The sequence below is a fragment of the Leptonychotes weddellii genome, chromosome 5, assembly GCF_054177405.1.
Source record: "Leptonychotes weddellii isolate Sample4059 chromosome 5, ASM5417740v2, whole genome shotgun sequence".
Taxonomy (NCBI): Eukaryota; Metazoa; Chordata; class Mammalia; order Carnivora; family Phocidae; genus Leptonychotes; species Leptonychotes weddellii.
The window spans coordinates 96,247,479-96,263,361 of record NC_138373.1 but is presented as its reverse complement, the minus strand read 5'-3'; the positions used below and the strand labels follow the sequence as shown (position 1 = coordinate 96,263,361).

The 15,883-nt window shown below is 43.1% G+C and overlaps 1 protein-coding gene across 6 annotated transcripts in view; it reads left to right on the top strand.

The window, feature by feature from the left end:
• PRICKLE1 (prickle planar cell polarity protein 1) overlaps positions 1 to 15,883 on the top strand; it is a 109,772-nt gene that overhangs the window by 90,530 nt on the left and 3,359 nt on the right. For 4 of the 6 annotated variants that reach the window (XM_081821499.1, XM_081821502.1, XM_081821503.1 and 1 more), the window contains 6 exons: positions 7,730 to 7,915; positions 9,796 to 9,909; positions 10,556 to 10,693; positions 11,289 to 11,492; positions 13,121 to 13,307; positions 14,247 to 15,110. In XM_081821499.1, coding sequence (XP_081677625.1) covers positions 7,784 to 7,915; positions 9,796 to 9,909; positions 10,556 to 10,693; positions 11,289 to 11,492; positions 13,121 to 13,307; positions 14,247 to 15,110 — 1,639 coding nt within the window. In that variant the 5' untranslated portion in view covers positions 7,730 to 7,783. The remainder of the gene's footprint in view (positions 1 to 7,729; positions 7,916 to 9,795; positions 9,910 to 10,555; positions 10,694 to 11,288; positions 11,493 to 13,120; positions 13,308 to 14,246; positions 15,111 to 15,883) is intronic. The other 2 variants (XM_081821505.1, XM_081821504.1) reach the window with 1 other exon arrangement.

The following is a 15,883-nucleotide window of genomic DNA, read 5'->3' as shown; positions in this document are numbered from 1 at the left end:
CCTATGGCAATTATAGGCCTCTGGCTTTTAAAGAAATCTCCATAAACAAAAAATACCAGTATCCATAGGGTTGTATATTTTGTGTGTTGTAAAGAATGGAAGGAAGTGTTTCAGGTTCTTGTATTGCCAAGTTAGTCTGTAGTTAAATTTTATTCACCTGCATATTTAGCCTGACTGAGTAGCTCTTGAATGGGTATGTGTGATCTGCATCTTCTGTGTGCTAAGGCCTTGTTAACAAGCAGTTTAACAAAGAAGTTGTTAAGCAGTTTGTGGCCCACAGGATGATACTTAGCAGCAGGGGACACCTAGGGAATGTTAGCCCAACTGACTTCACAAATCGGTATCTCTTCTGGGTTTTGGTGATCAAAGGATTTCTAACTTCCCTGGGCAGGTTCACACAAGAAATACCTTTTCATGGGGATGCTGCAATGCCATGGGTAATCTTCGCATGAACTACGGTGGAATTTGATTGGGAAAAGCATTTGTAATTAGGGGTATGACCTTGGACTTCATGTTAAATGGCAGGCACTGAAAATTATTCTGTTTTCCATTTGCATGATTTTGATTTGACTTGGTGACTTGGTCCAAGAAAATGATTAATAATAGGAACCAGACCAGAACTGATGTACAGTTAGAACCTCAGTATGTATCTGATTGAACTCCGTCTCCTCAACCCCCTGAAATCCTCATTCCTCTCTGACTTGCCTATGTAGTATTTCCATTTTAGTACATCGTCTTTCAGTCACCTAAGACTCAAGACTGTCTTTGACCCAGTTTCCCCCTTTCCTGTTGGTTCCTTTTACTTTATCTCCCCAAGCCACCATGTTTAGGCTCTCTTAGTAGTGGTGGCCTAAAAGGCCCCTCCCGGTTTCCTGTTCTCTTTCCTGACCGTTCCCTGTTGTGTTAATTTTCTTTAAGACTCTCGGTGGCACTCTGCTCACATGCCCTTCTCTTCCTGTCGCCTTTAGGGTTAAGCACAAAGTCTCCTGCCTGATTTGTCTAATTCTTTTTTTTTTCTTAAGATTTTATTTATTTATTTGAGAGAGAGAGAATGAGAGAGAGCAAGCACATGAGAGGGGGGAGGGTCAGAGGGAGAAGCAGACTCCCCGCCGAGCAGGGAGCCCGATGCGGGACTCGATCCCGGGACTCCAGGATCATGACCTGAGCCGAAGGCAGTGGCTTAACCGACTGAGCCACCCAGGCGCCCATAATTTGTCTAATTCTTGACAATGTCATTCGGTGCTACCATTGCTTCTATTGTTGCTTCTGTCTTCCAGTGAAACTCTTGACTGTCTCTGGACCTTCACATACTGTGCTTACTAAGCTTTTTAGGGAAAAATAGTAAACGCTCATTTATGTATATGTCAAGGTCAATCAAAATAGTAATCCTTAGCTGTCCTGGATGCAGCATATAGCACAACAGAAAATAAATGATTCTCAAATGACCAAAATAGCATAGCAAAATAATAAAGCTGCTTTTACTTTGCATAACACCTTCATATATTCTATGTTACCTTATTTAACCAGTGATTACTGTGCTCACAGAAGGACTGTGTAAGCCCTTGTTCGTAGCACAATGATTCTATATACTTTTAGACGAATTTTTTTCAAATTGTAGTTGCCTAATTTACAGAACATAGAAAGCAACAAATTAAAAAAAAAAGACTTGGAGGTTGCTGGTGGTGGGCAAAGAGGAAAGGCTACTTAGAGACTAAAGCAGCAGGAATTCAAAAATCTGTCGTGACAGCAGGGAGGGAAAAACCTATAAAAAGTTTGTCAACCATCTTAAAGCCATGAGGCTGGGGCCCTGTGATTCCAGACATCAGCTCTCCACTGAGAGAGCCCTAAACTTACTTTCTAGTTGAGGAATTACGTTCCCAGGTCACACCCAGCTGGATGGCTGGGTTAGATTCCTGAAGGCCGTGTTCTTTCTACTGTTCATTTTCTTCCAAGAATGAAAACAAATGACCAGCCAAAGGCTAAATCACATAAGGTATATACACACTTAACCGCCACTCAAGAAAGCAAGGAATTGTATAATGGAATTTGGAAATACTCTTGTCCTGGTGGATACATTTTTTTTTTTTTAAGTTCTAGCCTTTAATTGAATAAAACCAGTTGCCTCTTTTTGTTATTTCCTTCAATCATTCAGTCATGGCCTTTAAATACAGGGATGAATGAATGGATGGGGTAAATGAATCTGGAAAGTAAATTTCATGAGGAACCCCTCTTTACATCATGGTGTTGGATGAATGAGGCCATACTCTGATTTGGGGAACAAGGGCCAACTTACAGCCAGTCGTGTGTTGGTTTATCACAATTGTTGCCCTGCCTAAGACACCTGGAAATACCCCGCCGTGGTCTCCGTGTGGGTGTGTGCCTGCACTCATGCGTATGAACTGGTATTGAAGATTTTACGTAGGTCTTGGTTAGAAGCTGATTCTAAGGGAGCTGGGAATGGAGGCTAATAGTTTGTCAAAATTGTTTGCCCTTCAAAAGGTTAGAGAACCTCCTGAACTCAAAAAGATGATGAAATTTACACATCAACCTTCAGTTTTATTATTAACAAGTTGTTCTTGCTCTGGATGTTGCTGGTCAGCTTCAAGGAAATCTTTCCACTAATTAACAGTGGGAATAATGATGCCAATTGACACATGTTGATAGTAACTGTAATTCTTTATATTCATGCAGTTCCTTTCTTCTTCAAAACTTTCCCATACTTAGACCATCTTTGGAAGAAAAATAGCTGCCGTAAAGAATAAGGCCCCACGATGTTCAGTGACTTGTGAGAGGTATGAAGACTCCAGGGCTGAGTTTACTGAGTGCTGAAGCCCCAGATCCTGTTTCCTAAGTATTGATCTATCCCTTGGGTCAGATGTTCTCTTGACAATTATATGATGATTGAGAAGTCCTACACCTGCGAGCTGTTTGTCTTTGAGTCTTTTTACATGGTGAGAAGCAGCTATTTAACGATTTTGAAGGAAGAGAGAAAAGGGATAAAGGAGGGAAATGAAACTCTTCCACCGTCTGTTGCATGGCTTGCATGGGCACCCCCATGATAATCCTTGTCTTTCTAAGAAAAAAATATCTCATTTCTCTCTGCCCAACCTCAGGCTTCTTTCTCCCCTCCCTTATGTCCATGCTCTTTTCTTCTGTTTGTCATTCATTTCTCTCCGTGATTCTTCTAATTGGCTTTTAGTCTTCTCTTCAAAATAGTATCTGCGAATACCTCCTAACCTGCTCTAATTGGATTCAGATACCTGCTTGCTGTGCTCACCTGAATGGCATCTTTGACAGAGCTGGTAGCTCTTAAAGGTTCCTTTACACATTTCCTTAAGGGTCAGACTGTTTGAAACCTGAACAAACCCATTCCTGAAAACTGTTCTACTTTTTTCCCTGCATGATGAAACTTCTTTACATCCAGAATTATAAAAACATATTGGAGAGGTGGGGCCTCTAGTGATTCATTTCCCCGACAGGGGCAAACCTAGCACAGAACTGGTTAATGCATAATTGTCATTCACATATGATTAAGTTCATTCGGTTAATTACAGCATTTCAAGACCAGTACAATAAACCTGCCTCACAATAATCACAGAATACTAAGCTATTTTGGCTTTTTATTCTGTTTATCTCAAGCATCTAACATGGCGCCTTGCCCATAGTTTTTTTTTTTAAAGATTTTAGTTATTTGACAGAGAGAGAGACAGCAAGAGAGGGAACACAAGCAGGGGAAGTGGGAGAGGGAGAAGCAGGCTTCCCGCCGAGCAGGGAGCCCGATGTGGGGCTGGATCCCAGGACCCTGGGATCATGACCTGAGCTGAAGGCAGACGCTTAACAGCTGAGCCACCCAGGCGCCCCCCATAGTTTTTTTTTTAAATAAACATTTAAAAAATATATCATGTTTAATTTAGCTGTGGTTAGGTAAGAGAACGTAAAAACACATTCCCAGATGGTCCCCAGGAAAGTGTGTGTAGTGTTTGTGATAATGAGGAGGAGGAGGATGATAAAACGAATGAAGCAAAATGTAGACGATGAGTCTGGGTAAAGGCTACATAGGAGTTCCTCACTCTTCCATCTTTTCTGATGTTTGAAATTACATCAAAATAAAAATTTACAAAAATAAGTAAAATACAAAATTAATAAAGGACAGGGCATAGGACAGGGCCGCTCTTGTGCATCTAAGTGTGGTTCTGCAAAAAACAAATTTTGAGAAATTTTCTCTCCTGATCCCAGCTGTGAATACCTCTATTCCCATTATAATTCAGTTCATTTGTAGATCTGATTTGTGTACCTATTTCACATGACCAACCTAAAGCGACAACACCTGGAAATGAAATTAATGAAATTTTTCTGTTCGATTCAATTCACGCGTGGTTTCGTGTTTGGTCTAAAAGGTGGTATTTTGGCAGATGAGAACATGTCATCAGGAAGCCGCTACATCATGACCCAAAACATAAGGAATGTCCAGGCTCCCCTCTTTCTTTGTGTTGTCAAAGCAGATCCCATACAGTGATGTAAATGCCTACAATAAGAGAGAGAGGTGAAGACAGATTTACCATTTTTATTACTTTAACATTTTAGAAGTGCAGGAACCATGCTCAGCAGTCAGCTGCTTTCCTATGACCCAGTATGAGACAAAGATATACTTAAGAATCTAAGGGTCTACTGACACAGGGAATTTTTAAAAAAGAAAAGAAAAATCTATATTCAAATGTGTGTGTTATCAAGTAAAGAGAAAGTAGCTAGTGGTCATGTAGGGTCTCTTCCTACAACCTGGCAAGTGGAGGTCATGCTATGTCACTTTTATTTTTTTTAATGTTTATTTTTTGGTCATCTCTGAGACCTTGCTTATGAATGGAATGTTTTGTCATTTTAAATTATCTCCTGATAGAAAGCAAAAAGAGGCCTTCTCCAGAGAACAGATTCTGAATCAACAGCTCATGAGGCCGTTGAATTTTTATAATCCTTTTTGCCTGGGTGCTCTCCTCGAAGCGTCTGCTTGGGCAAAGCGGCTGGTCCCCCTGCGGTCCGTCCTTTGTCACGGCTGTGGCTCAGGAGCATGACTGGTCGGCCAGAGAAAGGAGAACTGGCCCAGTCGGGTTCCACCTCTAGGAGGCAGTGAGGGGTGCGGGGTTTCAGATCACAGATAGGCCCAGTTCTAAGGCCACTGCTTGTTAACTTACTGACCTTTGGACAGTTGTCCTTTGGCAGGTCGTTCTGAGGCTCAGTTTCCCCCTCTGTGATACACCCTCTGTGGGCCGCTTGATATGGATTAAATGTCATAACACGAATCATGCCAGGCTGGGCACAGAGGAATAAGGTAGCTGTCAGAGTGCCAACAGATAAAACTGGAAGCCTTGCCTGGGATAACAAGGACTCTGTCCCTCACGTTCCTCCAGTTGGACCCTTCACGTTGTTGGTGGACACAGTCCTCTGTGTAGAGTGTGGAAAGGCTGGAATGAATATGTGGGAGTGGTAGGCTCGAGGTGTGGCCAGCACCTCTAGATGATGGGGAGGAGGGGGGGATTGTGTCATTTAGTGCTCATGATGATTTACCTTGATGAGGATAGTAATTGTACATTTTTTTTTTCTTGCAAAAGGCTAATCAAGGATTACAGCTGTAAAAGTGATTCAGATCTTTGGTAGTCTGGATCTTTGTGCTAGTTTGGAAAATCCATGGTTTGTCTTAATTTGTGGTGTTTTCTCTTGTTTTATAATATAGGACATTTCATTTTTAGGTTCTATTTAATATCTGTATTCTTTGTAAGTTTCTGCAGAGCAGGTACCGTCATGTCTCCTTCCTCAGCCAGGTTTGGCAAGGGCCAAATACACATATTTCATGATTCAGGTTAAAATTGCATTGAGGCCTGTCTCTCCGCCCCCCCCCCGCCCCCAGTGGTGGGGTTTTTGAGTTACTAATTAAATTCTTAAACTCTAGTTCTCTTCCTTTGACATGTGGGAGTTGCTTTTTCCAAAACAAAAGGGAAAGACTAGATCCAATTAATTTTCTGACTTTCATTAACACATCCTTTTTTACTAAGGAATGTGCCTGTTTAGAGAGCCTTTCTTAAGTCAGGATGGGAATGAATTGCACCTGTGTGAGATGACGACTTGTTTAAAAGGTCATAACCTCCCAGTGATAGTGGAGGAAATGAGGTCATCTTTACTTTTTGTTCAGGGTGAAGGAAGGTTAAATTTATTAGTTGGAATCATATCTACCTACCGTGTGGCATCACTCCTTCTTCCAGTAAAGATTGTAGGCATTGGGCATTTGGCCTTCCATTTGTTGATGTTACAATTTTAATTTCTTATGTCTTTTGATTTATAAAAGGAGAACCATACGTTTTAATCAGGTTGTGATAGGTAACACTTCCTGATACTTCTAAATACTTCCAGTATTTAGAGTTGTGTTTGACATCGTGGCTGAAAAAGGACAGTCTCAGGCTGAAGAGTGTTTAGGTTTCACTGCCTTTCCTACTTGTTTCAGCAAGCGAGAGAATTTTTTTAAGGCAGAACAACTTTTGGAAGTCTGTCTGATGAGTCCATCGTGTCGCGTGACTGCACTCTGGCTTTTAGCTGTGTGACCTTGGGCAAGTCACTTAACTTCCCAGAGACTTGTTTTCTTTAAATTGGGGTCAGGCTAATCATGTATATTTTCCTTTCTTTTTTTTTCGTGAAGGGAAAGGGGCAGGTATAAAAAGCTGCATTCTGAAAGCTGATTCTGAAAGTCTTGTATCTTTTTTTTCTTAATACCTTGAGCTGAGGGAGGATGTAAGAATCAGAAGACACTTAACAAGGAACTTCAGTGCCGATAACAAAGTTCCTGGGCTCTAGGGCAGGGACTCCACGTTGTGTTGACCCCTTTTACAGTCCTTCCGTCCGAGGAAGACTGTTCATCCAGAACTGGATGTACTTTGCCCAGTAGCTGGCTGCTAGCATGTCACACACATAGTGGGTACTGTGTAACTTTTCAGTGAATGCCCGCTAGTAATGCAGTTCCACACTATAATAGTCACCTAGCTGGGTTCTGTTTTCACCTCGTGCTCGGATTCAGTTGCTTTCTGTTGAAGGAACTCCTTAATGAACTGTCTGGCCGACTGTAGCCCATTGATGGTGAAGGCTTTGGATTGAATGTGCTATATAAGGATTTAACTGCTCTTTCCACTCAGTGAGTAAACGCAGTTTGCTGTCTCCTAGAACTTGATTAGAACCCCGAAACCCAAGCGGTTTGGCCCCGTGGCCCCAGTCGGCACACACAGCGGCGCCTCTTGGGAGAACGGACTAGAAACCCGGCCAGCGGGGTGGGGTTTCTGGAGCGAGCGAGGCAGGAGGAGGTGCAGGCCCTCACACTTCTCTCTTCGACTCCTGGGACTTCACGAGGATTTCATCTGTGGGGAAGTTAGGAAGTCAACGGAGCCGTTTTCTTGAGAACCTTTCTAATGAATAGTGCATTAGAGGCACTCTTTAAAGGCAACTGGACCAAGCTAGTTTGGGGAGCATTTTCTGAAATGCTGAGTCGTGAAGGGGGCTGTTTCCAAATTGTGGGGCCCTAGAGTTAAGTGTCAGCGGGCCTGGGGGTTGGTTGGGGGTGGTGACACCAGTAATTTGGTTACTATCTCTAGGCCCAGCTGTGTGTAAACAACATTCAATAAAAGTTCTTGGAGCGTAAGAATAGTGCCTTGGGGTTTTAATTTCTTTGTTTTTTTTTTCCCTATATTGTCCACAGCAGCCATTGTTTGATGTCCTGTGACTGAGAAACCGGCCTTTTCACTTTCTTACTATGCCTTTGGAGATGGAGCCCAAAATGAGCAAACTCGCCTTTGGGTGCCAGAGGAGCTCCACGTCAGATGATGACTCAGGCTGCGCGTTGGAAGAGTATGCCTGGGTGCCCCCAGGCCTCAGACCCGAGCAGGTGGGAACCTCATCGCCCTGTGTGTGTGTTTTTCCAGGGGATTTAAGATTTCTTAAGAATTGCTAAAAATAGGGGCTCCTGGGTGGCTCAATTGTTAAGCGTCTGCCTTCGGCTCAGGTCATGATCCCAGGGTCCTGGGATCGAGCCCCACTTTGGGCTCCCTGCTCAGCGGGAAGCCTGCTTCTCCCTCTCCCACTCCCCCTGCTTGTGTTCCCTCTCTCACTGTGTCTCTCTCTGTCAAATAAATAAATCTTTAAAAAAAAAAAGAATTGCTAAAAATAAATAAATAAATAAAAATTTATAGACCATTTCCACCACACTGACATGCTACCTTCCTCGGTCCTTACTCTTTGGATAGTGTAAATTTTTGCCTTTTAAGGTCATCCTTAATTTCTCCATGAAAGTTTTCAGTCCTTTTGTACTCCTGGATCCAGAAGTCCTATAGTGATGCTATTTTTGCTCTCATGAATGACATCCAGAGCACTGTTCATGCATTTGTTAGGTGGATATCTGACAAGTCTCTTTGGAGAGTGAGAGGAATTTAACCTTTGAAAAAACAGTAACAACAAAAAGGTAATAAAAGGAAAGAGGAATGTTTCCATGCCAGTTCTCAGCAACGCTTTTGCTTTGGAAAAGAAGAAATACAGAGCTGTAAGAAACCATCTGAAGTGTTACTGCTTAGTCATTTGACCTTTGATAACCTTACACATAAAAGAACCTGTCCCCACAGTGCGGACTGGAGGGGGAGGAGGAAGCTGATTTTGTGCGTTGTCTGTATTGTTATTTTAAGTATATGCATATTTTTATTTTCCCAATATCCTTATAATGATGAGCTTACTAAACATTGCTGGTGACAGACATTCGTGTCAGGGCGAAGCCATAGTTCGAAGTAACAGGTGCCAGTCGGGTGTGCCGTTGCTTCTGAGTGATGGTGGGGAACTCTTCGGAGAACAGGGGCTCCCCAGTCACACAGGGCCTGCCCCGCGCACACGTGGCTGTTCCTCAGTAAGCACTTCGAGCTGGAAGGGCTTCTGTGGCTGATACAACGGGGAGAGAGGGCCGCGGCCTGGAACCCAGGTTAGGAAAGCAGTATTTTGACAAGTTGCCCTCTAGGAGAAAACCCCTTCTTTCAGGTTGTGTGTGAAACTCAGCTACTGAAGCAGACAGGGCCCTGATTCCCCCATCTCCTCTCCCCTGGAGTCGCTTTCATTCTCTCTCGGCGCTGCAGCGTAGTCAGCGGGACTCACCAAGGGCTGTTCCTTTAAATACAACAGAAGAAACCCCAAACAAAAATCAAGTCCTCTCAGAGTGACCAAGTACGGCTCCGTGTGGCTCCCCTCCAGTTTCCTTGGGGAAATGGACTCCAGGTATTTAGAAAATAACACCCATGGAAGCAAAGAAAGCTGATGCTTGAGAGACCCTGATAAGGGAGCGTTGACAGAGCTTAACAAACCAGCTCTTGTGTTTGTAACGTGTGACCTCCAGCGGGCAGAGGCAGCATGTTTGCGGAGTGGCGGGGTTCGGGGTGCCGTCCCACAGCTTGTGTGGTCATTGGCGGCGCCCTCTGGCACTCCTCCTTGGCTGACCCTAGGGAGAGCGGCTGAGGAAGAGTAGCATTAAAGGTGCACCTTTTATGGTACATAATTTATGATGCTCCTAATTGTCGCTACAAATTACATTCCCGAAGAGCAGTTTAGCAGCCGGCTGCTCGCTGTCCGAAGGCTTGCAGTTCCCCTGCCTTGGCTCAGCGGGTCTTCTCATCAGCCGCAGGAGGCCAAGCCCTGTACCTGAAGGGAAAGGTAACTTTTTAAAAAGATGGAATATAAGTGAAGACGTTCACTTCCTGTATGCTGATGTCCTCCTTTCCATCTCATATTCAGATCCAGCTCTATTTCGCTTGCTTACCAGAGGAAAAGGTTCCTTATGTTAACAGCCCTGGAGAGAAACATCGAATTAAACAGCTTTTGTACCAGTTGCCACCACATGATAATGAGGTAAAATAACAGGAAGAAGGCTAATTAAAAAAAAGAAAATACACCCTAAACATTGAGATGCCTCTTGTAAACCTTACCTCTTCATTGGCTAGGGCTCTTTGGCCTTTCTTCAGTTAAAATTTGGCTTGAGGCTACAGCTTTCCATTCTTTAAGAGAGCAAAGGGGGTCCGTGTAATAAACTTAACAACAAGTTGGTTTTTATAGTGTTTGCAGCCACCCACCACTTATCAGGAGCCTACCAACTCTTGAGATTTCCCTGCCCCTTCATCCAGAGTCCTTGCTTTCTGATAGTTCAGGCCTGCAGTCAGGTGCCTGTAGAATGTAGAGTGAGTGTGCCAAGTAACAAGTTTCAACCTTCTGTAGGAAGGTTAATGTCTTTCTTTTTTTTTTTAGCGTCTCTCATAAAAGTTTGAACATGCCCTATTTTTTTAAAAAGATAGTTCCTTCAAATTGCATTTCCCTTTTGCTAGAGAGGCTGCAAGGTTGGGTGTCATTTGAAAGGTGTATAGTGCCATTTGTAAATTGGGGATTCCCGGGACAGGGCAGTTAAACTTGCTCTTTCCTGAAACTCGAACTCTGGAAATGAAGAAGTGGTGAGGGAGACTGTGCGCTCCAGTGTGGTGCGTCTGTTTGCCTGTCTCTGAAGGTGCGATACTGCCAGTCTCTGAGCGAAGAGGAGAAGAAAGAACTGCAGGTGTTCAGTGCCCAGCGGAAGAAAGAAGCCCTTGGAAGAGGAGCAATCAAGCTTTTGTCCCGAGCAGTGATGCATGCCGTGTGCGAGCAGGTAGCCCTTCCCGGGCTGAGTAGCTCGTGGTAGTGATGGGGACGGAGTGAGCTTGGGGGTAGGTGACAGGCTAGCACAGGCATGGGCCCCAAAAACCTCCCCCAAATAAAAGGCAGCCTAGCTTTTTAGTAAGGGGGTATTCACGTTTATGTGTCTATATGACGGGGGGCGTCCGGCTGCCCTTAGGTAAACGTTGGGTGCAATGCTGCCTTTTCTAGGGTCTTGGCGTGGAGGGAGGTGCAGGGGTACACCTAGTGTTCAAAACTGCAGAAACAGAACGAAGACATTCCGATCTGTACTGGCTCAGAGCAGGAAATGTATCCAATAGGAGGCTGGCTCAGGAAAAGGACTCTTCGGGGGAGTTGGGTGAAACCATTCTTCGAAACAGTCTAGCAGCGTGGCAGTGTATCTGAGGCATGTTCATTCCGGTTAAGAATCAGAAATAATCCAGCATTAAAGAGCTATTTAATCACTAACAGGAGGGGGCAAAAATAAAAGCTTTCTTGACAAAATGGGATTTGGTATAAAGTGGGAAAGGCTGAGAATCCAGTCGTCAAAGAAGGATCATCCCAATTTCAAATCCTTTTGTTTTTAGTGTGGGTTGAAGATAAATGGAGGTGAAATTGCAGTGTTTGCCTCCCGCGCGGGCCCTGGAGTGTGTTGGCACCCTTCCTGTTTTGTCTGCTTCACCTGTAACGAGCTGCTGGTCGACCTCATCTATTTTTACCAGGATGGAAAAATTCACTGTGGCAGGCACCACGCTGAACTGCTCAAACCACGGTGTTCAGCATGTGATGAGGTAAAAAAATTTATCCCTTAACACTGGGAAAAATAAGCTTCTAGTCAGCCAATATTCCACTGTTCACATCTAAGCAAAATAAAGTATCTACTGCTTTTTCTGTTTAAGATAACCCTATATATTCATATAGCGGAATAATATGTAGCTAATAAAGAGAAGGCAGCAGGTGTCTTTGTGCATTGATAAGTAGGATGTCCTTGATGGATTTTGAGAAGGGAAAAAAACAAGTTGCAAGTCAAGTATGTGGTAGATAATCTTTTTGTTACATAAAGGGAGAATAAGTCAAGGTTCTATACATTTCTGTGTACACACAGAAATAGTATGGAAAGACATACAGAGTTAACAGTGGTTACCCTTGGGGCATGTGGGGAAGGGGTGGTGGTGTGAAAGGAATTTTTTTTTAAGCCTTTTATTTTAAAGTAATTTTAGATTTACGGAAGAGTTGGAGAGATGACAGAGTTCTGTAGACCCTCCCTTCAGCTTCCCCTCCTGTTAACATCTTACATAGCGATGGTGCATGCATCAAAACTAAGAAATTAACATTGGCCTAATACTATTAACTAAATTACAGACTTTATTTAGATTTCCAGTTTTTCTGCTAATGTCTCTTTTCTAGTCCAAGATCCAATCCAGGGTACCTCATTGCATTTATTCTTTATATCCCCTCAGTCTCCTTTAATCAGTGACAGTAAACTTTCAGTGTTTACCTGTATACATTTATTTTTTTAAGTTTTTTTGTTTTTCAGTAATGTGCTATTTGAAAATTTTTTGAGTGGTGCCTGGGTGGCTCAGTTAAGCATCTGACTCTTGGTTTCAGCTCAGGTCATGATGGTCAGGGTCATGAGATCGATCCCTGCATCGGGCTCCCTGTGGAGCCTGCTTAAGGCTCTCTCGGGACGCTTGTGTGGCTCAGTCGTTAAGCGTCTGCCTTCGGCTTGGGTCATGATCCCAGGGTCCTGGGATTGAGTCCCACATGGGGCTCCTTGCTCAGCGGGGAGCCTGCCACTCCCCCTGCTTGTGCTCTCCCTCTTTCTGACATAATAAATAAATAAAATAAAAACTCTCTCCCTCTCCCTGTCTCCCCCCCCATGCTTGTGTTCTCTCTCAAATCTTAAATTTTTTTTGAAACCAAGGATTATAAAAAATAGTCTTTAATCTGGAGATGTCCACCGGGTCAAATGAAGCATTATCTACAAGTGCTGTTCACACAGTGCAGCATCTGGATAGCTGTAACTGGTGATTCTGCAGACTTTTTAAATGAGCTTTCTCTTAAAACACAGACCACTAAATTATTTCAATGTTAATGTATTCTTTGCCAGATTATGCCAACGAAGTGTGGTTGGGGAGCAAAAATATGACCAAATGAATTCTCTCCAGTGTAGAAATCTGTGTGTGTTTGTTTTTTTAAAGTTTAAGCAGGCACTAAGTTTCTCTTTTTCAACATTTTCAATTTCTGCTCTTGCTTTGTATCTAAATCGAGTTAGATTTAAGCTTGAGGCTGTAAGAAACAAGGTTAGCTAAGTGGTTTTTTGAAGAGCCACGGTCTGTCAGTTGCCCAGAAAACCTGCAGTTACTTGGTTTTTAGAATAGCTAGCTAAGATCTTCTTTCATCCTGTTTCTTTTTAAAGATCATTTTTGCTGATGAGTGCACAGAAGCCGAGGGTCGCCACTGGCACATGAAGCACTTCTGCTGCCTTGAGTGTGAGACGGCCCTGGGAGGACAGAGGTACATCATGAAGGATGGCCGCCCGTTCTGCTGCGGCTGTTTTGAGTCTCTGTACGCGGAGTACTGTGAAGCCTGTGGGGAGCATATCGGTGAGTCTACGGCCAGCCTGTCTGCTCTGTCACATGCCCAACAGTCTGTCTACGAACGGCTAGTTTTTTTTTTTTTTTCCTGTAACTTAACATACAGTGAAATGTACAGATCTTAAATGTTTTTCTGTGCTGTGCTTTGACAGATGAATAGTCAGTTCTCATTATTTCTAATAGTTGTGTTCTATAAGGTTGCCTGAATTATTGAGTACGGAACCACTGCTCCTGGGGGAAATACAGGGTTGGATTCCTCCAAGCCTCTGGTCACATTTTCATCAGCTGATCAACCCATAATCTTGTTTCCTGTATGTTTTTGTTTGAAGGCATGTTATTTAACATATAATGAATCATTAATACTGAACTAGCCAACAGCACTATAGCCCATGCCTGAATGAAGCTTCTCTAGGACATATATTCTCTGGAAGGCACAGCCCAGCCTTCTTGGGCTTAGGAATACTATACAGCACTTCAGCACTATACTTTGGAACCATTTTAAACAGCAGAATTAACAAAAAGCACAAAAATGAAGAAAACATGATAGTAGAAAATAGAAGAAAGAGAAAACAGACCCAGGCTATGTCAGTTGTTTAAAGAGCTGAGACAAAAGACAAGACATTGCTTTGTTTGAGCTAAGCTTCTTGAGAACGTGCAGATCAGCTGGCTCAAATTTTTCGTCATTCTGCACGTGCCTGAAAATTCCTTGGAAGCTCTGCAAGTGTTGATTTTGGGGTTTCAAATAAATTTTGGCAAATAGGCAAATCCAAAAATACGGAATTTGCAAATAATGGGAATTAACTGTACCTGTGTGACCCACAACCCTTTCAGGATACAGAACATTTCCATCACCCTCAGAGTTCCCTCATACAAATAGGCTCGTCCGTTTTTTCTTCCTTTATTTCAAGACCGAACTGTAACCTCCTCCTCTGTCCTTTTCCAAAACAGGGGTTGACCACGCCCAGATGACGTACGATGGGCAGCACTGGCATGCCACAGAAGCCTGCTTTTCTTGTGCCCAGTGTAAAGCTTCTTTGTTGGGCTGTCCTTTCCTTCCCAAACAAGGCCAGATTTATTGCTCAAAAACATGCAGCCTTGGGGAAGACGTCCATGCCTCTGATTCTTCTGACTCTGCGTTTCAGTCCGCCCGATCCAGAGACTCCAGAAGAAGTGTCCGGATGGGCAAAAGCAGTCGGTCAGCCGATCAGTGTAGACAGTCTCTTCTCTTGTCTCCTGCTCTGAACTACAAGTTTCCTGGCCTGTCAGGCAATGCTGATGACACCCTTTCTCGGAAGTTGGATGAGCTGAGTCTCTCTAGGCAGGGAGCAAGTTTTGTCAATGAAGAATTTTGGAAAGGCAGAGTGGAGCACGAAACCCCAGAAGAGCCTGAAGAATGGGCCGAGCATGAAGATTATATGACACAGCTCCTCCTCAAGTTTGGTGATAAAAGCCTCTTTCAGCAGCAGCCCAATGAGATAGATATTCGAGCCAGTGAGCATTGGATATCTGATAACATGGTTAAAAATAAGACCGAGTTAAAGCAAAATAACCAGAGCCTTGCAAGTAAAAAATACCAATCTGATATGTATTGGGCACAGTCCCAAGATGGACTGGGTGATTCTGCTTATGGCAGCCACCCAGGCCCTGCAAGCAGTAGAAGGCTCCAGGAGTTAGATCTGGACCACGGGGCTGCAGGATATAACCATGATCAAACACAGTGGTATGAAGATTCCCTGGAGTGTTTGTCAGACTTGAAACCAGAGCAAAGTGTTCGAGATTCTATGGATTCTTTGGCTTTATCTAATATCACAGGTACGTAATCTAGGGATTATGGGGTATTTAGAAAAAAGAGCCACTAAAAAATTTATTTGACAAACTAGGTTCAGCAGTAGGGGCTACGTTACTTAAAACTGCAGATCAAGGGAAGGAAGGAGTTTACATTAAATGCCAAACACTAATAAACGTGTGCATACATGTGTGCATCTATATACATTTTAATATAAGCTTTTTGAGTAGGCATTATCCGCATTTGAAACAGGAGGAAATGGATTTATTTGGATAATGGAGTCTGCATCTTGTCTGAAAGATCCTGTACTCTTTGGATTGTGCTGTATGAATTTCAAGATACTAAAATCAGCCTGTGTTTTTTTTACCCAGATTATAAAATTTCACTTTGTTTCCAAAGCATATTCATATCAGCTATCTACATTTTATCCATAAAATGATCCTGAGCTGTAGAGAGTGGATATTACTTACTGTGTTTTACAGTTATCAAGAGGCTAAGTGCCTAACCTGACATACTTTTTAAAAAATTTTTATTATGTCAATCACCATACATCATTAGTTTGTGATGTAGTGTTCCACGATTCATTGTTTGCGTATAACACCCAGTGCTCCATGCAGTACGTGCCCTCCTTAATACCCATCACCAGGCTAACCCATCCCCCCACCCCCTCCCCTCTAGAACCTTCAGTTTCTCAGAGTCCATAGTCTCTCATAGTTCGTCTCCCCCTCCAATACCCCCCGTTCATTTTTCCCTTCCTACTTTTTTTTTTTTAAACATATAATGTATTATTTGTTTCAGA